The following is a 23,255-nucleotide window of genomic DNA, read 5'->3' as shown; positions in this document are numbered from 1 at the left end:
CCTTTGGAATGAATGCGAACACTGACTGCACCCCAGGCCTCCTCACCTCACCTACATCAGTTACTGACTTTACTAATACCCTTGTAGCTGAAAGAGTCTCACACAAATCTCCACAAGCGCACACCAAAATCTTCCCAGAGGAGTGGAGGTTATTCTGACAGCGAATGAGGATTAAATGCGGACAGGGATTTTCAATAAGCAAATGTGAATCTAATAATCAGTTGTCCACAAACCTTTGTCTCTATAGTAAAGTCCATATACAGTATAAATACCGTAGCTAAGCCAAAAAAGTCTAAAATATCACTGGATCAATCTTTTTAACACCCTCCTCTAACTCATATTCCCACATCTATTCTCACATTAGTAACTAACCCTTTACCAATGTTCAACTCTTCCAAGTCCATCTTAATACAATTTATTTCTGTCCCAGGTCACTGCCAGATATATATACACATCCTGTCCATATATTTTAACTTCTCCCATTTACTTTTTTTATTAAGGCTGATTAAACAACATGACAGTCCAGTGGGAAAACCCCATAAAACACGCCACTCTACAATGCAAACTCAACCGTTAAAAGAAGAAAAGCAGGCAGGCAGCAGTTTAAAAAAGACCCGCTGCAAATAGATTCCGAGCTTAGTCTTAAATCTGCCTGTTTCGAAGCAGCACTCACAGCCTCAGGCTGTTTACCGTCCTGTCACCATCAGGAGAACTATGGAGGACCACACCGGTTCTTTACGACCGAGCAGAGATTAAAGCCTCCCTCGTCTTCGTCGCATTCGTATTCCGTCCGATTTGTTTCAAAGAAAAAAATGTAAATGAAAAAATTTTAATGCTTAATTGGATCAGCTTCACATGCGTGTGTACATGTTTGCCGGAATAAAAGAGTCACAGTCAATATGCATGAGAGCATTCCATTTTAAAATCCGTGTGCAGCGGTAAGTGGCGAAAACAAACCGAAAGGTCAGCACACAACTGATTACGCAGCCTCTAAGCCTTAATACAGGAGCTACTTTTTCATAATTGTAGGGTGTCAACAAATAATTGAATTTTTTTATCCCTCATACTTCATATCTAGCCATAGCATTGTACATCCAACTGTAAAACCACCACAAAGACCTGTTTTGTTTATTTATTTATTTTTAGAATGAGAGAAATTTCATAAATGTAGTGCAATAACTGTAACTTATTAAATCCATGTAACTTAAGTCTGCTTTTTAATTATCTGTACTTACCTTATATAAAATTATAAAACAATTATTTACGCTTGCTCTCCACTGCTGGAGCGATTCCACTGTATAATCATGCAACGATCTAATCAACCAATCATGCTTTTCTGCTCAACACCTTTGTACAGAGTGGTTATGAGTCACTATAAACTTCCTTTCAGCTCTAAACTATTTCAGTCGTATTCCATTCTCAACAAGGAGTTTCCACCCACAGAACCACCACTGGATTATTCTATTGTTTGTCACACCACTGTACAGTATGTGAACTCTAGATACTGTCATGAATGAAATCATAAAAGATCAGCAGTTCCTAAAATACTCAAACCGACTCGTCCTTTACCAGCAACAGTGCTGCTGATCGGATCACATTTTCCATGTTCTGCTGTAGGATGTGAACATTAAGTGAAGCACTTGACCTGTAGCTGCGTTATGTATAGATAGTTCTGCTGCGACACGCCACATGGTTAACTGACTGCTTCATTTGCATGATTGAGAGGGTTATAAGTGTTTGTATAAAGTGGTTAGTAATGATGATGATGATGATGATGATGATGATGCACTTAAAGCCTTTCCTTATGAATATAGCATTAATAGGAGCTTGACTTTTTTAAAGCAATCAAAGGAAACAAGTTAATATTAACGCAATAAATTAATACAATTATCGGGACACCTGACTTTTTCAGCCACGTTCGGTTCTTCCTCAAACTGATACCACAAAGCTGGAGGCATACATTTGTGTAGGTCTTTGAATAACCAAACCGGTTCCAGCATGACCATGCCCCCGAATACAAGGCCCGATCTAGTTTATGTGGATTTAGAGTGGAAGATCTTGGGAGGAATTGGAATGCTGAATGCTCCTCCTCATCCTTACAAACTTCTGTCCATACACATACATACAAACATACAGCCTCTATGTGGCGAAGGCTCTGGGTTACTGCTCAGAAGGTTGGTGGTTTAAGTCCCAGTATCGCCGAGAAGTCACTCTTGAGGGACCTTAAGCAGGCCCTTAACCCTCTGTGCTCCAAGGGGCGCTGTATAATGTCTGACCCTGCACTCTGACCCCGGCTTCCTAACATCGCTGGGATATATGGAGAAAGAATTTCACTGTGCTGTAAAGTACATGTGACTGTCCTTTTTTTTTTTACCCTAATGGACTATTTTTAATATCACCAGAGTTAATGGCAGCATACCCCATTCAGCTTTAATGTTTTTCTGTTACAGAAAAAAATGCATACTGATTCTTTCAATCTTAAGGAATTTACTAATGAAGCAGAATCTAATTCAGGCTTATTCATACTGTCAGTGTGCAAAATGAAAAGGTTCCTTCTCAAGGGAACAATAGCAACTGCTTTGCACTACACTTTACTATCCTCCCTCTAATGTGCAATTTTCTATCTGGGCATATCTCTAGTGAGCGTATCATTTTCGTGAATCAATTTTGACTGTTTCTCAAGGAAAATCCAAATAAAATGATTGATTAGACCGTTCTTAGTTTCTCTCATGACACCAATTTCTGTTTAGAATGGGTCACTGCTTTTTCCCTCTAAGCAGCTGAATATGAGCCTGGTATCAGTTTGATAAGATTTGAAGAAATTTCACTTCATTTCAGAGCAATCCACTGACTAATATACCCATGTTCATCTGATGTCAAAGCCATGAGGTGGTTAATAAAAGGCAGAGATTTAAAATGGAAAAGAGTCTTTCTATCATCCGTCAATTATTTAATGTTATGCTTGCAATAAGAGTGCCATCCATCTTTATTCTTCTCATTTTCATCCATTCTCAGACTGTGACCAGAACACATTGGTCTATTCTAGTGCCTTAAAAGGTTTCAGCTTGTCTTCAGCTGTTATCAGGACGTTCTTTTAAGCCCTACTTGGATGGGATTAGTTTCAGTTTTAAAACATACTTACAATGATGTGCAGAATCAGAACATCGGAACCCAACAAAACCAATGCAGCACTAATTCTCTCTCTCTCTCTCTCTCTCTCTCTCTCTCTCTCTCTCTCTCTCTCTCTCTCTCTCTCTCTCTCTCTCTCTCTCCCCTCTCTCTCTCTTAGGAGTTAAAGGTGATTAATTAGAGGTGTGAAGTTCTAATCACAAACCATAAGGAGCTACATAAACACTCTATGCTGTCCAGGTGTAAGCAATGAAGGTGTCACCTAAAAAGCAACCAAAAACTCCAAGGATGTTCATGCATAGACTTTCAACACACTAATGCAGACTACCCAAAGAATTATTTCAATCATATTAATTGAAATACAGTTTGTTTAACCCATGTTAATCATTATAGTTATAGCTAACCCACTAGTGTAGCTTATCCATGAAGGAGCTGGAGCATCAGACATCCGATGCTTGTTTATCTAAAAAACAAAATTGAATTCTATATAAAAATTCAGATTGCCACTTTGGTTTTGGATATAAACATTGCTATTTCAATAAAGTTTATCAGGCTGTAGTGATTTGTGGGTTCTAGGCGAAATGTAGGACTTGAGCCCTATTCACATTTTTTAACATCTTTCATATAGTATTAATTTTTGAATCTATTTTGTATTATGATTATTTTTACTTATTTACAATTTTTTGGTAGATCTTCAGCTTCTCTGGACACAAGATGGTTGCTTACATGTGCCAACTGCTATGTCCCACTCGAATGTGTCAAATATAAGCAGAAATTCGATTGATTCTTTTTGTAGATGTGGAGCAGCACTCTTACTATACAATTTAAATCCATAGATTTGTTTTTACACCTAGTGGTCACAAACTGAAGTGCAACAAGTGTTAATATAGGGCCATTGGGGCAGGAATCATGCAGCTTCACACTCAAGCTGTGAACAACATCTCCTTTTCAGTGAAGAAGTAGTAGTAGTCAGGTACATTGTATACATCAGGGTTGCCAGGTTTGTTGTTTATTGCAATTTGGGATGGTTTGCAAAAAACAGGTAGTGGGAAAGGGGTATTACGGACTGAATAATGACAGGACGTCAGAAATGCATGAACATCACAATTCCCATGCTAAAGGCTGAGAAAAATAAGAAAGAAAAAATCCACTGCCTTTTCCATTGCCCAATTATTTAAGTCTTTTGTGTGGATTTTTGAGATCTAGTTGGACATTTTTTGAAATCTGTCAAACCTGGGTTATGATACTAGCTCTTCCATGTGCCAGTGACAGGAAACACACCAGTAGTGGCAAACACTGCTGAACAAAAGTACAGTAAGTCTGAAACCAGTCAAAATGAGCTGCTCCACTGTATGCTGAATGACAGTCAAGTGCCTATTACAGAGTTTGTTTTTTTTACAAAGTTTAAAATTCAGCTTACAGCATAAGTCAAAGATATATCAAAGAAAAAGCCGTAAGCAAAGTCTTCTCCTTCGGGATAAAAGAACTTTCATTTGACTATAAATTACATTAAATTAAAGTCGGCGCTTTAGGAAAGTGTGGAAAGCATGACAGTGCTGCAGTGAGACAGGAGAACGTCTCCACTGAAAAGAAGAATTTTGCTTTAAAACAACTGTTAATGTTATTGTTCCTTGTGGTCTCCTTCTGAACAGGGTTCAAAGGAAATCCAGTAGAAATTTCCACAGAGTGTGTAGATTAGAAGTATGTTTTATCCGCTTGTGGTAAGCACGTATGATGCAATCAAAGTATGAAATTGAGAAAATGCACAAAATTTGGACGTTAGCATTCTACTGGGCAAAAAGAAAAAGGAACCATGCATGAAATGGCCAAATAATAAGATTTCAATGTTTTTTTTTACCAACAAATAATGGGTCAGAAATGGGCAAGAATTATATAATGACCTGCAGAAACATGGAAATTCACTTCTATAATATTCCTGAATGTAAAAGTAAATTAATGATGATAATGATAAATTCAACACACGTTTAGGTTGAACAAAATGCATCAACTCATTAATCATCAAATGTTTGTAGGTGTAAACTTTGAAAGGAACAGCATTAACATTTTCTGTAAAATAAATAAATAAAATAAAATAGTTGCCCGCTAATTAATTATGTATTATTATTATATTATTATTATTATTATTTTTTTATTATTATTATCAATACATTTAAGGAGAATGCTATTTTAGCTATACTATGCCAATTGATAATTTCTTTGAAATTCTGTTATTCTTGCCTTCACACTATATAAATAATGTTTGTGTACAGTTTGAGGACAGTAAAGTGTGTGTGGTGTGGTGAGGAGGTCTGGGATGCAGTCAGTGTTTCAATTCATCCCGAAAGTGTTTATTGGGGGGGTAGTTGAAGTCAGAGCTCTATAGAAGGCCAGTTAAGATCTTTTACTAGAAACTTCACTTCACATGAATATTCATAGTTCTAGCTGTGTGCACAGGGGCATTGTCATGCTGGAACAAGTTTGAGCTTCCTACTCCAAGTGAAGGTCAAATGTAAATCCAAAGACACGGTTTTCTATAAAGTGTATAAAGGGGTCTGAAGAAAACCTGTTACATGTGCTGCTACAGCCTGTTCTTATGGCTACATTCTGTGAAACAACTAAAACAATGTAGAAATGTTTTTATTTAGTCTACATTCAACATTGGCATTGTAGAGTAAAGAGCCACATTCACTAAACAATCACAAATACAGTAATCCCTCGCCTATCATTCGGTAACGCTCGGTTACGTTCCAGACCCCCCCGGGATAGGACGAAAATCCGTGAAGTGGCAACCTAATATGTATAGAGTACAGTATATAGAATACCTGTATATCTTAAGGCTTTATAAACCGTCCCGACACTCATAAACCTTTCCTGTGCTCTTAAACACTTTCAATATTCTTAAACCTATGTAATTTTACATAAATAAATTCCACATGGGTACTCACCAGTGAAGATACAACTTGAATGATAAAGATGATGATGAATTAATTGTGTGCAGTACTAATGATAAAGATGAAATGAATGTACTGCATACCCAAGAACAGCATTACAGCTCTTCTGAAAAATAGTTTAGGCTAGAAAATGCTTAATTTACTGCAAAAATGATTCAGATAAGCATTATTAGGAGTTATAAGTATTATAAGATAAGATATAAATAAGCATTTTCTAGCCTAAAAAATTGAGCTTTTTCACAAAATTAGATGATGGTAGCATGATCAGATCATTCGCTTTGGGAAATGATGATGATGGTAATGATTTGACATTTTTCACGTTAGAGATATCAAAATAAGAAGAGTTTGTTTAAAAGAAATCAGAATGTAATCCTTTTCTCACTTACAAATTTCTAGCATTGTACTTCTGAATAAACTATGTAATGTATTTTCAGGAGTAAAGGAATGCACTTATCGGTAGAAAAATGTCAGAATATGATCAACATTTTTATAGACCACCACACGTTTAACATTATTACTATTATTACTATTATTATTATCAGCAATATTATTGGATTCCTACTCACTACAGTAGCGATTTGTCCCCAGATAGTTTGCTTTTAACATCTTCAGAAATCGCTCAGGACTCATGTGCTTGCCAAGAACACATTTTAGCTAATATTGTGTTTACAGTTCACTTTGCCAGCGTAACAGCTTGTACCTTTATTTTATCCAAACGCTAATGCTAATGCCAAAGCCTGCATCCCCATGGGCAACAGTCTACGCTCTTTTATCTGGCAAGTTACAAATATGTGCAACAATTTTCCTTTTGGAGCTCCAAGATACCGCGATCATCTGGCATTTAGCACATCTACATATGTTGCAGGGTTTAAACACTGTATTGTGGGTGCTACTTTTGCTTTGTCAGGTCATAGTAATTACTGCAGAATAATTGTTTCAATATAAAATAAAGCAGCAGTCCAGGTGCTCGGATTTATACAGTATATATATTGAACGATGCTCGATATTCGCCAACAATGAGTGCAATTAAAAAATGACCGAAGACAGATGGAAAGTATAAAAAGGACCCGAAAGAAAAAAGAAAACCGTCCGGTTCTGCATAAGTTGGTTTTTAACAATTGTGCTGCAAATAATTCTCACTATTTAATCAGTCAAGTGCAACAAATATTCTGCAAAAGAAAAACACGTGACTTCGAGTGCCACTTAGTTTCCAGTCTTCTTTAAACCTGCACACATTATAACCAATCTTTTAATCAAATGAGAGCGATTGGAAAGAAGGGTTTTTTTTTTGGATCATGCACTGCTTCCCATTCAGATTTATAGCCCTACAAACCTATCCGTAGCCTGAGCCACCCCCCACCCTGCCTCTATATCTTCAGCTTCTCAGAGAGATAAGAGGGCCAGTGTATAGATAAAAAGGCTGCCTCTTGATGTTTCCATCAAAGCTAGGCTCAAGCACAAACAGCCATTTTCTCAGAACACTTGGCACTCTGAACTCTGAGCAACCTGCTACAATTCTGCCCTCATCTGCCACAGTGAAATCGCTCGTAGATGTCATTATGAAATAAATAATCGAAATGTAGATTGTGTCTAGGAAGCAATAGGCTGAGAAAACTTCTATGGGTCACATTTACTGCCTTTATTGTCTTTTTTGACTGCAAAAAAAGTGCATCCTAGCAAGTAAAAATATATGCACCAACCTGCCATACATTTATGGCCACTGATCATGCAGAACATTATGACCACTGACTTAACATTGTGTTGGTAATGTTATGTCTGGTCTGTGTATATACCTCTATTTTAAAACTATGGCAAATTTCATCAATAAGCGCTTGCCTCTTTTTCAATTAAGACATTCATTCAATTGATATATCGAGGCTTATTCTATTTTGCTATGCCAACAATCTGATCAAAATGTGACAGTCATGACTGAGAACATCACACTTAGCTCCCGCTATGTTCACTTTAGCAAGATACAGACAATTTGTCAATAAACTGTACGTATGCTTTACATTCAGCAAAATGTGTTCCAAACAATATGGTCCAAACAACTGGCTCGAACAATGCCTCTGACCAATCATATGGAGCGTTTTTTTTCACTTTCCGACTCACGAGTCCTTTCCTGTAATCAGTTTTCATCTACAGTTTAACATACAGTAAATATATTAACCAATGTTTTGGTGAGTTAGCTAAAGTTATCTTGCTTTGCTGGACTTAGTTCTGCCACTGGACTTAGTATAAAGAATGAAATGTTTATTATGTTAATAATGTCTAGAGGAATACTATACATAGCTTCTACACCTAGAAAATCAATAAACTATGAGCACCAAGAGACGGTCAAATTAAGGCAGTTTTTACTGCTGATTTTCTAAAAATGGCTAATAAACCTTTTGAGGCAAAACCCAGCCATTAGGGGGGCACAAGCCAGTGTACTCTTAGTGCCGGTCCCAAGCCCGGGTAAATGGGGAGGGTTGCGTTAGGAAGGGCATCCAGCGTAAAACATGTGCCAAATCAAATATGCGGATCACAAATGAGAATTTCATACCGGATCGGTCGAGGCCCGGGTTAACAACGACCGCCACAGGTATCGTTAGCCGACAGGGTACCGGTGGAAATTGGGCTACTGTTGGCCGAAGGAGGAGAAGGAGGAGAAGGAGAGGAGGAAGGCGTCTACAGAGACGGCAGGAAAAGGAGCAGTGTAGGAGAGTAGAGGTTCGGGTTGGTACTTTAAATGTTGGTACTATGACGGGTAAAGGGAGAGAGATAGCTGATATGATGGAGAGGAGAAAGGTAGATGTGTTGTGTGTTCAGGAGACCAAGTGGAAAGGGAGTAAGACCAGGAACATTGGAGGTGGGTTTAAACTGTTTTATCATGGTGTGGATGGAAAGAGAAATGGTGTAGGGGTGATTCTGAAGGAAGCGTACAGTAAGAGTGTAGTGGAGGTGAAGAGAGTTTCTGATAGGGTGATGATCGTGAAGGTGGAAGTTGAAGGGATGATGATAAATGTCATCAGTGCCTATGCTCCACAAGTTGGCTGTGAGATGGAGGAGAAAGAAAGATTCTGGAGTGAATTAGATGAAGTGGTATATGGTGTACCTAGGAAAGAACGATTGGTGATTGGGGCAGACTTTAATGGGCATGTAGGTGAAGGGAACAGAGGTGATGAGGAGGTGATGGGTAGGTATGGTTTTAAGGAGAGGAATGTGGAAGGGCAGATGGTGGTAGATTTTGCTAAAAGGATGGAAATGGCAGTGGTGAACACGTATTTTAAGAAGAAGGAGGATCATAGGGTGACGTATAAGAGTGGAGGAAGGTGCACACAGGTGGATTATCTTCTGTGTAGGAGATGCAGCCTGAAGGAGATTGGAGACTGTAAGGTGTTGGCGGGGGACAGTGTAGCTAGACAGCATCGGATGGTGGTCTGTAGGATGGTTTTGGAGGCGAAGAAGAAGAGGAGGAAAGTAAGGTTTGAAAGAAGAATAAGATGGTGGAAACTGAAGGAGGAAGAGTGTAGTGTGAGGTTCAGGGAAGAGGTCAGACAGGGGCTTGGTGGTGGTGAAGAGGTGCCGGATGATTGGGCAACTACTGCAGGAGTGATGAGGGAGGCAGCTAGAAAAGTACTTGGTGTGACATCTGGAAATAGAAAGCAAGACAAGGAGACGTGGTGGTGGAATGAGGAAGTGCAGGAGAGCATTAGGGGAAAGAGATTGGCAAAACAGAAGTGGGATCGACAGAGTGATGAGAAGAGTAGGCAGGAGTACAAGGAGATGCGGCAGCAGGTTAAAAGGGATGTGGCGAAAGCCAAGGAAAAGGCATATGAGGAACTGTATAAGAGGTTGGACACTAAGGAAGGAGAAAAGGATTTATACCGATTTGGCCAAGCAGAGGGACCGAGCTGGGAAGGATGTACTGCAAGTTAGAGCAATAAAGGATGGAGAGGGAAATGTGTTGACTAGTGAGGAGAGTGTGTTGAGAAGATGGAGGGAGTATTTTGAGCAGCTGATGAATGAGGAAATTCTGAGAGAGAGAAGGTTGGAGGATGTGGAGTTGGTGAAGCAGGATGTAGATAGGATTAGTAAGGAGGAAGTGAGAGCAGCGATTAAGAGGATGAAGAATGGAAAGTCGGTTGGACCAGATGACATACCGGTAGAAGCGTGGAGATGTTTAGGAGAGATGGCAGTGGAGTTTTTAATCAGATTGTTTAACAGGATTCTGGAAGGGGAGAGGATGCCTGAGGAATGGAGAAGGAGTGTGCTGGTACCGATCTTTAAGCATAAGGGAGATGTGCAGACCTGCAGTAACTACAGGGGAATTAAGTTGATCAGTCACACCATGAAGTTATGGGAAAGAGTAGTGGAAGCCAGGCTGAGAGAAGAGGTGACCATCTGTGAGCAACAGTATGGTTTCATGCCGAGGAAGAGCACCACAGATGCCTTATTTGCTTTGAGGATGTTGATGGAGAAGTATAGAGAAGGACAGAAGGAGCTGCATTGTGTATTTGTGGATTTAGAGAAAGCGTACGACAGGGTGCCGAGAGAGGAGTTGTGGTATTGTATGAGGAAGTCAGGTGTGTCAGAGAAGTATGTGAGGGTGGTGCAGGACATGTATGAGGACAGTGTGACGGCAGTAAAGTGTGCAGTAGGTACGACAGACTGGTTCAGGGTGAAGGTTGGACTGCATCAAGGATCGGCCCTGAGCCCTTTCCTGTTTGCAGTGGTGATGGACAGGTTGACGGACGAGGTCAGACAGGAGTCTCCCTGGACTATGATGTTTGCAGATGATATTGTGATTTGTGGTGAGAGTAGAGAGCAGGTTGAGAAGAGCCTGAAAAGGTGGAGATATGCGCTGGAGAGAAGGGGAATGAAAGTCAGTAGGAGTAAGACAGAGTACATGTGTGTGAATGAGAGGGAGGGCAGTGGAGTGATGCGGTTGCAGGGAGAAGAGGTGGAGAAGGTGGAGGAGTTCAGGTACCTGGGGTCAACAGTGCAAAGTAATGGAGAGTGTGTTAGGGAAGTAAAGAAAAGAGTGCAGGCAGGGTGGAGTGGGTGGAGAAGAGTGACAGGAGTGATTTGTGATAGAAGAGTATCTGCAAGAATGAAAGGGAAAGTTTATAGGACTGTGGTGAGACCTGCGATGTTGTATGGATTAGAGACAGTGGCATTGAGTAAAAAACAGGAGGTGGAGCTGGAGGTAGCGGAGCTGAAGATGTTGAGGTTTTCGTTGGGAGTGACGAGGATGGACAAGATTAGAAATGAGTTTATTAGAGGGACAGCACATGTAGGATGTTTTGGTGACAAGGTGAGGGAGGCGAGATTGAGATGGTTTGGACATGTGCAGAGAAGGGACATGAATTATATTGGTAGAAAAATGCTGAAGATGGAGCCACCAGGTAGGAGGAAAAGAGGAAGGCCAAGGAGGAGGTTCATGGATGTGGTGAGGGAAGACATGCAGGTAGTTGGTGTAAAAGAGGCAGATATAGAGGACAGGGTGGTATGGAGACGGATGATCCGCTGTGGCGACCCCTAATGGGAGCAGCCGAAAGAAGAAGAAGAAGAAACCTTTTGAGGCAAGGTTAGAAAGTAAAAGATGAAGGGTTCATTATTTGCTCAATATATTATGACATTTTATAGTGAAATTCTTTCCTTCGTATATTTCAGCTAATTAGGAGGTTAGGGTTAGGTGCACGGTCAGTTATGATACAATGCCCCATGAGCAGATATGGTTCAATAGTTTGCTCAAAGAACCCAACACTAACAGCTTGGCTGTGGTGAATCTTTAACCCTCAACCTTCTAATCAGTGACCCAGAGCATCAGCCGTTGCGCCAAAAGAAAAACGATTAATTAATGAACTTGTCAAAAGTATATTACTGTTAGAAAGTCCTCCTATTTGTTTTGGTCTGTATTTTTGTCTGTTTCCCAGAACTTAGCAACAGCAACTTGAGTTTCCCATGTTACGCTTTTGCACAATTAGTGTGGGTTGTTTCTATTCGTTGTTTTCAATTGCTGTTGAAAGAAAGAAACAGGAAAGAAATGAACCTAGAGAAAAGTGATCACTGTTTTGAGACAAATCCAAGTAAATACTGTGTACCGGCGTAGTGCGGCGTAATGTCTACAGCTAAAACAAACTCTTGGAAGATGATGAATAATTAGAATCTGTTATATGCGGCCTAATGAGCAGAACAGATGTCATCCACACTGTGAAACAGATCAAATGTGATTTGGCAAAGCGTGAATGAGCGTGACAGAAGCGGCAGATTGAAAGGATTACGGCAATAAGACGCTTTCAATACGTGATCTTTCCAACTCCTCCCACGTTCTACTCATCCTCGACTTCTTTCTTCAAAATTTCTTTCATTCACACCTTGATTACTGTTAGTCGAGAACATCCTGAAATCTGCCAGCTGTATCTGTGATTTGAACATGATTGACCTATACATTGACAACCAACACTTTAAAGAACTCCACACACTAATTACATACACACTTTGATTTGCATATGGACTTTTCTTCCTTACCTTTGTAGAAGCATTCTTCACTGTGTACAATGGTGATTCTTTGACGGGCCAGACACGAGGCTCGGTGCAGCTCGCAATGGTTCTGGTAGAGTTTCCCATTAGATCCACATACAGGTTTGTAGTGCGGCTTGCAGAGCTCCAGACACTGGCACTCTCCCTGACCGGTTGTATGGTCCACCACACAGTGCTTCCCCAGACCACAGTACTTATGCTCACAGGCGTTGGGGAAGCTGTTATGACCATACAAGCCTGCAGAGAAAAAAAATATTGTGATTTGTTTGTGTTGATACTTGGCAAAATCAGCAGATATCTCTTGCATATTCATTAAATATTAGAGTTATATGCAAAATGCTTGAAATGAATTTAGCATGTTTTTTTGTTGTTGATTGGGAATAAAGTGGATTTCTTTCATTTATTTGTAGTTGGAAAGGGTGAGCCGTAATAAGTTTTTAATTATATCCCCCGCTTCATATCTATAAGCACTGCACTGAACTGTCAGTCATCACATTATCCGTACGTTACACACACTATTGCTGCTGTATATTGTACAAAGTTCTAAAGTAAACGCTTTATCATACCTGACAAACAATACTGTCATTTGCACTACCATGAACTCTCGCACTTTATGTACATTACTGATCTGTCATATAATCTGTATCCATATTTAATACTCATACTGTCTACATTGTCTCACATTGTCTGTTTTTGTCTTGTCTTGTCTGTTTTGTCTTGTATAGTCCAAGCTGAATGTGCTTTATTTATGTCTGTACTTTGAGAGTCACCAAAAGCTGGAACTAAATTCCTTGTGTGTGTCAACACACTTAGCCAATAAACCTGATTCTGATTGAGAATGGTTTTGACTTGCCTACTGGAAAGAATTGCAATAAAGGCGTAATTGTTATGAACAATGGCAGAGGTGGACAGTAACAAAGTAAATTTAATTTATTACTGTACATAAGTAGCTTGTTTTTGTGTATCTTCTACTTTAACTTCCATACATTTCATTTTTTACTACATTTTGCGAAATCAGACGTTCCTTTTTTTTAATGAGTGGATAAAAACTTAAGTGGTCAAGCCATTTTGTTTTGAACTTGTTTTTGATGTTGTATCTACGAACATACAGCTCAAACTCAAGCATAACATGAGAGTAGTAAATGATTGAAGGTACTTTTAACTCTAATTTGCCACAACACCGGTGGCCTAATTTGCATTATTTTTTTTTAAATAGATGAAAAGAAGATTTTAGGCTCATGATAATTTTAATAGATATAAATCAGTGTTTGACTCAATACCATTCTATTAATAGATTGGTTTTCTGAGAGTTATGTTAGAGTCTTAGATTTTAATAAACTGAGTAAACTCAAGCAAGAGTACCAGACGAAAAAATCATAGGAACATTATAGCCATAATAAATCAGTACTTTGTACATTTATGGCATTTGGCAGATGCCCTTATCCAGAGTGATTTACAACTGAGCAGAGAAGGGTTAAGGGCCTCGATCAAGGGCCCAGCAGGGGCAGCTTGGTGGTAGGATTTAAAATTGTGACCTAATGCCTTAACCACTAAGCTACCACCTCGTACACTTTTGCATTATTACTTAAATACTTGTGTATTATTACTCGAATGAAAGTTTAAAGGGAGCACTTTTACATTTTACTGGAGTAATAATTTACCAAGTGTATTTCTACTTTAACTCAAGTACATAGTTTGTGTACATTATCCTCCACTCAACAATGGTGACTCAGCCATTGTGAACAATAGTGATTTTGCTTGGTCAGAGCACCCAGGCTTTTAAGCACATGCTTCTTCAACCGGTAAAACTAGCAGCTGTCATGTGAACTGGAGAGCCATATTGATTGCAGGACAGTTGCTAAAATCTCAAAAAGATGCTAGATTTTTTTGAAAGGCTGTATTTTGAAAAAGTGCTAAACAAAAAAAAAGATTGCCAACACCAGTTATAAATAGAGTACACAAAGCACTCTGGACTCAGTATGTTCAGCACAAAATAACACGACACAACAATGGTTCATGTTGAACTACCATGAACATTTTGTAACGACAGATGACCCTTAAAAGAAGTTCAGAAAGTGTCTAAAGCACCTAGGCAGATAATGCTTCTGTTCAATTAACTTTGATCCCGCTAGAACCTTTAGCTTATGTAAGACAGTGTGGCTTTTAGAGAGGAAGAAAGCAAAGCGTCCAGTCTGGTGGAATCATCAAACCTGATCAGTTGTAAACAGATGTGACAGGCGGGGAAATACACAGGCTCGGAAATCACTGAACCGTGAAGAACCAAACAACAGAATGCTACTGAAATGGTAGCCATCTCATCTAAAGATCACTGGTCAATCAGGCCCGATTCCCTTTAGATTCATCTAAAAGAACCAAACTCTAAAAATTGGTTTAAGAGCTCTGATAAGCTTACTATGTTGCCCTCATGAGAGGAGGAGGCTTTGAAAGGCACGGTGCAAATGTTTTCAGTTTCAAACTCACTACAAGCATTTCAGGACCTACAGCATAAACTTTCTTTCGACTTCTCCCGTTAGGGGGCGCCACAGCGGACCATCCGCATGTTTGATTTGGCACATGTTTTTACGCTGGATGCCCTTCCTAACGCAACCCTCCCCATTTATCCGGGCTTGGGACCAGCACAGAGTGGCTGGGGTTGGTTCCCTGACCAGGGATCGAACCCGGGCCGCAGCGGTGAGAGCGCCGCATCCTAACCACTAGACCACCAGGGGACCCTTCAGCACCTACAGTATAAAGTACTTTATTTAACCAGAATATCTGACTGTTCAACACCAAACATGCTACAGTATATATATGATTTGGCATTATTCTTACTTAATGTCTATATAATATTATGATTGTGTTATTTCAACATTTTCTTTTGACTCCTCAAACTTAAATAAATGCAATTACACACCTGGTTGGATTTAAAGTTACATATATTTAAAAAGGCTTGGGTGGGGGCCTTAATTGCAATTTCAACTACATATACAATATCTGAATGTCCTTGACAAAAAGACAGGAGGTGGAATGATGGATTTTCATCGCAAGTGACGAGGATGGCTTGAGATAGTTTGGCCATGTGCAGATGAGGGACATATTGATAGAAAAATGCTGAGGATGGAGCACCCAGGAAGGAGGAAAAGAGGAAGGCTAAGGAGGAGGTTTATGGACATGGTGAGGTAAGACATTCATGTGGTTGGTTTGAAAGAGGCAGATGTAAATGAGTGATTTGAAAATGAACAATCTGTGGTGTTGATAGCAAAAGAAAAGCAGTATCTGTATCTATCTTTTATGCTGAGAGTTAATTGATGTTTATTTCACATTAAAAAAAGAATGGTTTTTTTTTTTTATAATTTGTTACAGTTAAACTCAAATATTTTAATTGTTTTGAAACTCTGATAAAGTTCTCACTATAGATTATTATCCATGTAACAAATAGATGCATTTGCAATGAGAGATTGAATACAAAAGTCAAATACAGACTTTAGACAGCTCGAACTGTTCGCACAACCTCAGTGGCATGTAAACCAAGTAGGCTTCAGATGAAATATGCATGACAACCAGACAGCCAGGTGCTATTAACTCATTATCTCTTTATAGACCAGACAGATATCTGAGCTCCATTTAAAAGCCCTGCTCTGCTGATCCTTTAAAAAAAACATTCATGATTTCAAATTGCAGTCTTTACCTTCAGTGCACTTGGATAGTCTGGCCAGTCTTTGTTTACTTTTTTTTGGGGGGCAGGACACATAAAACCGCAACCATTTCTTTGTGCAAGGAGGGGAAATGATTCCGCTCAGTCGTGCTCTCTGGATAAAGCAGTGAATAATTGAACTTTATGAGTAGCCCTACCTTATAAAAATGTTCTGAAAGCTAAAATAATATGATTAATAATAATAGCTTTGTTTGTTCAATTCAATTTCAATTCAATGTTATTTGTACAGTATAAAGCACTTTTTTACAATGGTTGTTTTAAAAGCAGTTTTAGTTTGTTCTGGAAACTAAAACCATCCCTTTAAAGCAGCCTACATGTACTCCTACTTACTCTGTGGGTGACATAAGGTTTTTATATTATATAAGACAAAGTCAGCCGGTCCACGGCATGAAACTGTCAATATGAAATATTTTAAATCTGCATCTTTTATTATCCCGTATAGCAATAATGTAAAGGAAGAAGAAGCAGGGTTGATGATGCGCAAAAGGACCACCATTAAAATAAACACTGCTTCACCTTGCAGCCAAATGACAACAAAGACAAATGACCCATTTAGTGCAAGTGATTTTTTAGCGAGTGAATGATGTTACTTCTAGAAATTTTGATTTAGGCCTTGCCATTTCTATTGTCTGAAATTAAATGCTTGTTCAAAACAATGTCACGTGATTTGTGGGAAAAAAACAACAGGAAAATTCTAAATACAGTCAGTAAGTCATAATACTGTAGACGAAGTACTGGTACGAAGTACTAAGTAAAAACATACAATTTCTACGATTGATCCAATTTTCTTTGCTCTAATTAGGTTAGGCTCGGGTTCTACTTTTTGTCACTACCAGAGTATGTGTGCGAAGACAATAATGAGAAGCTGGCATCTAATCACAAGTGCATTTAGCATTTTAATTAAATTAAGTAATTTATAACTACCAATATTTTTGGTGCAATAGTTATGAAACACTGTACAGGTCAAAGAAAAACATATGGTACATAATGCATTGATCATAACAACAAATCTTCTTCGTCTGCTCCCATTAGAGATCACCACAGAGGATCATCTGTCTCCATACCCCCCTGTCCTCTACATCTGCCTCTTTCAAACCAACTACCTGCATGTCTTCCCTCACCACATCCATAAACCTCCTCCTTGTTCTTCCTCTTTTCCTCCTTCCTAGTGGCTAACACAAAAACTGAGTGGTGATTCTTCTTTTTCGCTCCAAAGAATTTTTTTTTTTCTCCATCATCTGCCAAGAGTTTGATTATTGACACACGCCATTATGTTTGCTTTTATTTTTTGAGGGGGTGTGTCAAAGACATCACATGGCATCATCTTCTAAATCTTCCAGTAATGCAGTTTAGCCACTGCAGCTGTGCTGTATTTAAAAAAAGGTCTAGCTGATGTGGATATCTGGAAAAATCTGGACAAACACTTTCCAGCATATTTAACTCACATGCAAGTCGGTAAATATGTCTATATTTAATTTAGAAAAATGCTAAAATAAATATAAATATTCTAAATTAAATATAATGGTGTGTGGCTTTGTATATAGGCTAAAAAGAAATATGGAAGAAACTAAAAACTACTGCTTTTTGGTTGTTGTGATGTTGTATCTTGGATTTGTTTTCACAATGAGATTCCTGACTCAGTTGCATTATTTACTAACAAATAAATTGGCAGATATTAATCAGTGCCTCTGTACCCACGTGATAAGGCCATGATGTATAGCTTTCCTTCTGAAAAGCATCTGAGTTTCGACTGCTCATTAATAGCTTCTAATTAAAGTGCAATCATTTAAGTAAACAAAAGCAGACAGCATGCGCTTCATAAAATCGTAATTAATCACGTTATCCTGCGTCTACCAAAGTGCTGTTAAGTTCTGCATTCGGATTGGTTTCGATTTATTCGATGTAGGATTAGGTTTTAATATACATGTTGTTATATGTTATTGTTTTGATATTAACAGCTCATGCACTCATACTAATGAGAAAACAGTTTTAAAACATTAGCATTATTATAGTAAGAATTAATTACCTGACTATATATCCGGACTATAAGCCGCTACTTAGTTTCACAAACTTCAAGCCAAAAAACTGAGCCCCGTAACCGTAGACCAATGAAATTGCATAACGGGTTCAGGTGAACCAATGAAACTCTTTATATTAAATCAGATGCGCTCCCACTCAATCGGGCCGCACCACATCATAAATATGGATGATGTTTCTCTGATGTTTGACCTGCCGCTCACTCGGACTGTCTACAGGAAATGTGAATCATTCGTCACGCTGAAAACAACCGGGCATGAAAACACACTTCACCTGTGTTCTGAGCTGCACGGCATCGGGAGAAAAGCTTCACCGACGGTGATTTTTAAACGCACGACGATGCCAAAAGATAAACTCCCGAGAGAAATTGTTGTGAAAGGAAGGAGGAAGACAGTAAACAATGACTTTCTTGGTAGGCTACTGTTTAGACACAAGCCGTGTAGCAGACACTGTCTTTTGTTAAAGCCTGTGTAAAGTTCATTAGTTTTAGTGTAGACTTTCATGGTTAGTTATGTTCAATATAAAAATCTTTGTCAAATTCAGTGAGTGCGGCTTGTAGGGTGGGTTTAATAGTCCGGAAATTATGCTATTAAGTATTTATTAAAAGTGGAAGGAGTTTCCAGTATCAGTATTTTGTAACAGTCAGAAGTAAAGTTGTGTCTCCCAAGGCACCTTTTCTGGTTTCTCAGTAACATGACAAGCTGCTATAATGTAAGTTCTAATAGCTTTTCACTTTCATAGATACTAATTTGAAAAGGACATAAAAATACAACATGGAAATTACATCATGAATTTAATTGTTATTAAATTCCTGCGTTGTAAGAAAAGTTAAATTCTTCTAATGAAACACTTTATTAATAAGAAATATTCAATATTGTGGTAGAAGGAATTCTGAGTTGTGTTGGACTCCATTACAACACCACATCATTTCTTACTTTTCAGTAACTGCACATACTGGAAGGTTCGATTCTGTTTCTATTCAATTGTTGTTGATGGTGTGACTTTATATTGCAGGTTGATTGTATTCCTGTACAAATAATCCCTCTCAGTTTAAACTGTCATTGCAATAAAGTCTTGAAGTCAAACACACCATTAAGAAAGAGCTTTCAGAAGCAATTGGATACTGCATACGTATCAGTTATCCTGCTTTCACTGCATATATCCAATGCAGTGAATAATGCTATGAACTAATGGACCGGTTTATGAGAACTCAGAGGAAATATCCATCCCTCTACATTTTCTGCAGTGGAACTATACAGAACAATCCTTTTGTCTAAGTGTGAATATAAAGCATTACATCTCCTCTGAACCTCATCCCTCACAACCCGCCCCATCCCTCTCCACGATGCAAGTCTCAGCCCATCTGATGTTTTCTGAAAGCGTGGCAACAGCCTCCTTTGGGATTTTGGGTAATGTAGTAAACAACAGTAGGCAGCTTTCAGGTCTGCTCACCACCGCCTGTTAAGAAACCCCAAAAGACGTCGCCCACTAGCAACAACACAAAAACAAATCCGGATAAACAACTGGCAATAAATGCTTTAAACTCGTCATGAAAGACAACGTAGAGAGCTAAACTCTACCACCAGTTGTGTCCTCGATATCAGAGTGTGAGATCAGAACGTTCTCATTATCCATCAGGACACATCCCCAAGTCTATGTGCAGATGTGTAGAAAAGAATATTTATACCAGAAATATGTTGCAATGCAAACAACAGAACATTATTTTTAGATATCACAGTTTAGGTTCTATATTGGTGTCATAATTTAGATATTAAATTGTAAATCAGAAAATAACAACACTAAAAAGTTTGCAGTTACGGTAATGTTGCGTTGTGCTGTATTTTTATTTTTATTTATATTGTAAAGATAATGGTAAATCTGCTGAAATTACCAATCAAGATAATAAGGCAGCTGATGCTACCATAAAACATGCATCTTCATCCTGTTTTGGGGTGCCATTACTTTTCTCCAATTAATATGAATTTGTTTAGAATATTGTTTAGAATTTTACTAATTCATTACATTTGATTGTAATTGAAACAGACAAACAAACAAATGTAAACATGATATCTGTACAATATATGGACAAATGTTTGTGGACACCTGAACAAAAGATTTGTATCAGCTTTTTGAACATCACATTCCACATTTAGTCCCATTTGCTATTATAATAACCTCCAATCTTCTAGGAAGATGTTCCACTAGGTTTTAGAGTGTGCTTGTGGAGATTTGTGCTCATTCAGTCACAAAGGCGTTTGTAAAGGGAGGTACTGATGTAGGTGATGTTAGGAGAAAAGCCTGGGGTGCAGTCAGCATTCCAATTCATCCCAAAGGTGTTCAGTAGGTTTGAGGTCAGAGCTAGCAGGCCACTCAAGAACTTCCACACCAACCCGTGTGAAACATATCTTCATTGAGCTAACTTTGTGTACAGGACCATTTTCATATTGGAAAAGGTTTGAGTCTCCTAGTTCAGGTTAAGAAAAGTTCTACTGCCTCTAAAGACATTGTACACAACTGTGTGCTTCCAACTTTCTGGTAACAGTTTGTGGAAGAACCAAATTGCTGAAAATGTTATCTTTTATTAAAATCACAGTTATTTTTTGCTATTTTTATGATTTAAAACTAATTAATTAAGTCATTTTGTGTATGAATTTACACAAACTCAGGATCTCTAAGGAGCTATTTCTTGTGTAAATACTCTATATGTCAGGGATAACATTTCAGATTTCTATGCAAATATTTGCTGAATACCAATTGACTTGAATTATTGCCTGCATGTTTTTGGTGAAAAAAAAAAATCTGACTTTTAGATATAAAATATATTATCTGTTCATATTTGGCAACCAAAAGTTATAAATGTTAAAACAATAAATGTTCTAAAAAAATGATTTGCAGATCAGAAATTGCCTTCGTTGTCACCCTTTGCTTGCCCACTGCAGTTGTTATTTCTGCAGCTCACGTTTTCAGCGTCTTGCAAATAAATGAATTAATTAATAAACTAAAAAAACTTTCCTTATTGGAGTAACCTGGGAAAAACCACCACCTGGCTTGGAAATTTTTGCATCCAGTTCCAAAAGATTTAAACTGGTGAGCAAAAGGAACAAAAATGATTGGCAAACTGTCATGCAGTAGTTTATGATATTATGAGTTTTCTCTTTGATAATCATTATCATTCATCTTTATCTCATTCCCTAAGGTGAAATTCCCTCAAGACATTTTAACACAAAATTCATTTATACATTTCATTTTTATTCCTGATCCTATAATCATTAGCAAAACTTCAACCAGGAGTCTAAAAACATGTTATAACAGGCTTGCAATGATTATACCGACTCACTTTTTTATACTGACTGAAAAAATTATTAATTTCAAAAGGATTATGCAGTATAATATATCATCAGATAAGGAAAACATTAGAAAGAATGTAAGGAAACCATGAAATAGCATTAGAAGGCTATTCGAAAAAAAAAAAAAATCAATGAACAAGATAAGGAAGGTGTTTATGGACTAACTAATTAAAGATCTAACAAAGAACATATGAACACAATTTGGGACCACCAATGACCAGATGGGGTGAAAACAAGACTCAAAAAAACAAAAAGCATGGTAATGAGAACAAAGTCCACATCAAGTGAACAAAAAAACATGCAAAACAAAAAAAATAGTAACTAAAAGAGTCCTGAAATTGTACAAGGTGCGTTCAAGTCAAACCAGGACTTGATTTTACAGGTATGAAAAACGAATGCTAACGTGGCAGTATTACATGCAGTAGTTAGTGGCTATCACTGATAGGTGGCACACATGTCACGGGCCAGTCCAGATGGTAGACAACAGTGTTGGTGTGTTTAAGGAACAGCGTGAGATGTTTCTTGTTAAATGAAGACGTAAAATCCGCGGATTTCCACAGAAGACTTCAAGCAGAGTGTGCGGTGATGAGACTCTTATTCGCAGTAAGACATTTGAATGGTGTTAACATTTCATAGATAGTCGTGGTCCATCAGTGACGCTCGCGATCGTAGTGTTCCCAGCCCACTGCAGTTATTACTGTGAACATTCAGCACATGGAACGCCTTTTTCGGGATAATTGACGAGTTCCTTGGAGGGCGGCATTTCAGCACTGGTGACCAACTGACAATTCTTTCTATTCCAAATCTTTCTAGGCATTAGATAAAGGCTGAGATATGTGTAGAATGTAGCAGGGGAGTATGTCAAAAAATAAATGCTGTTTTCACTCGAAATTTCTTCTTTAATTTTGTAAATTCATAAGTCGCGGTTTGACTTGAATTCCCCTCAAGATATATATATATATGTGTTGATGATATGACTTCCTTGAAAGGGTATCTGATTACTTTGTTGTGAGCAAATCATGCCATACTCCATGTGATAAATCCTACTTAGCTAGGTCCTAGAGGCCTGCTTTTGTTTGCTAAACTGCCTCCTTGCCCACCGAACTTTGCAGAGAAATAGACCATACAATGTTGAAAGTAACCAAAATAAAGAAATTTCTGTGGCATTTTGTTTAATATTTATGACAGAAGAGTCAAAAGAGTTGTTCGAAACACAACATCTGACAGGTTTTCCCAAACTGCCTCACATTTATGTCGTCAGTCATCTTTAGCGCTGGTTCTCGGCCTAGAATTTATCAATGGCGAGTGGTTACAGCGGCAGCACGTTTCCTTTTCTCACATTTCTTTCGATTTACCGTCTCTTTAGCCTATATCATGCGATTTTTGTGTAAGAAAAAGGTCATAGTAAAGCTTTTTATTTGATATTAAAAACACGTTTTAACCTTTTTCATAAATTAATTTCATATTTAAAAGTTTGATATCAGTGTAAAATATTGAGTCAACCCCTTTGAGAAGTCCCACATACACTTTTTTCAAAAAGAAGTCTGT

General features: G+C 38.2%; 1 protein-coding gene across 2 annotated transcripts in view; it reads right to left on the bottom strand.

The window, feature by feature from the left end:
* fstl5 (follistatin-like 5) overlaps nucleotides 1-23,255 on the bottom strand; it is a 147,028-nt gene that overhangs the window by 82,628 nt on the left and 41,145 nt on the right. For both annotated transcript variants that reach the window (XM_083560592.1, XM_083560593.1), the window contains exon 4: nucleotides 12,597-12,845. In XM_083560592.1, the coding sequence (XP_083416718.1) occupies nucleotides 12,597-12,845 (249 nt within the window). The remainder of the gene's footprint in view (nucleotides 1-12,596; nucleotides 12,846-23,255) is intronic.

This window comes from Silurus aristotelis (assembly GCF_946808225.1).
Source record: "Silurus aristotelis genome assembly, chromosome: 14".
Classification (NCBI taxonomy): Eukaryota; Metazoa; Chordata; class Actinopteri; order Siluriformes; family Siluridae; genus Silurus; species Silurus aristotelis.
Note: the sequence above shows the minus strand (reverse complement) of the source record. Positions and strands in the feature narration are given on the sequence as shown.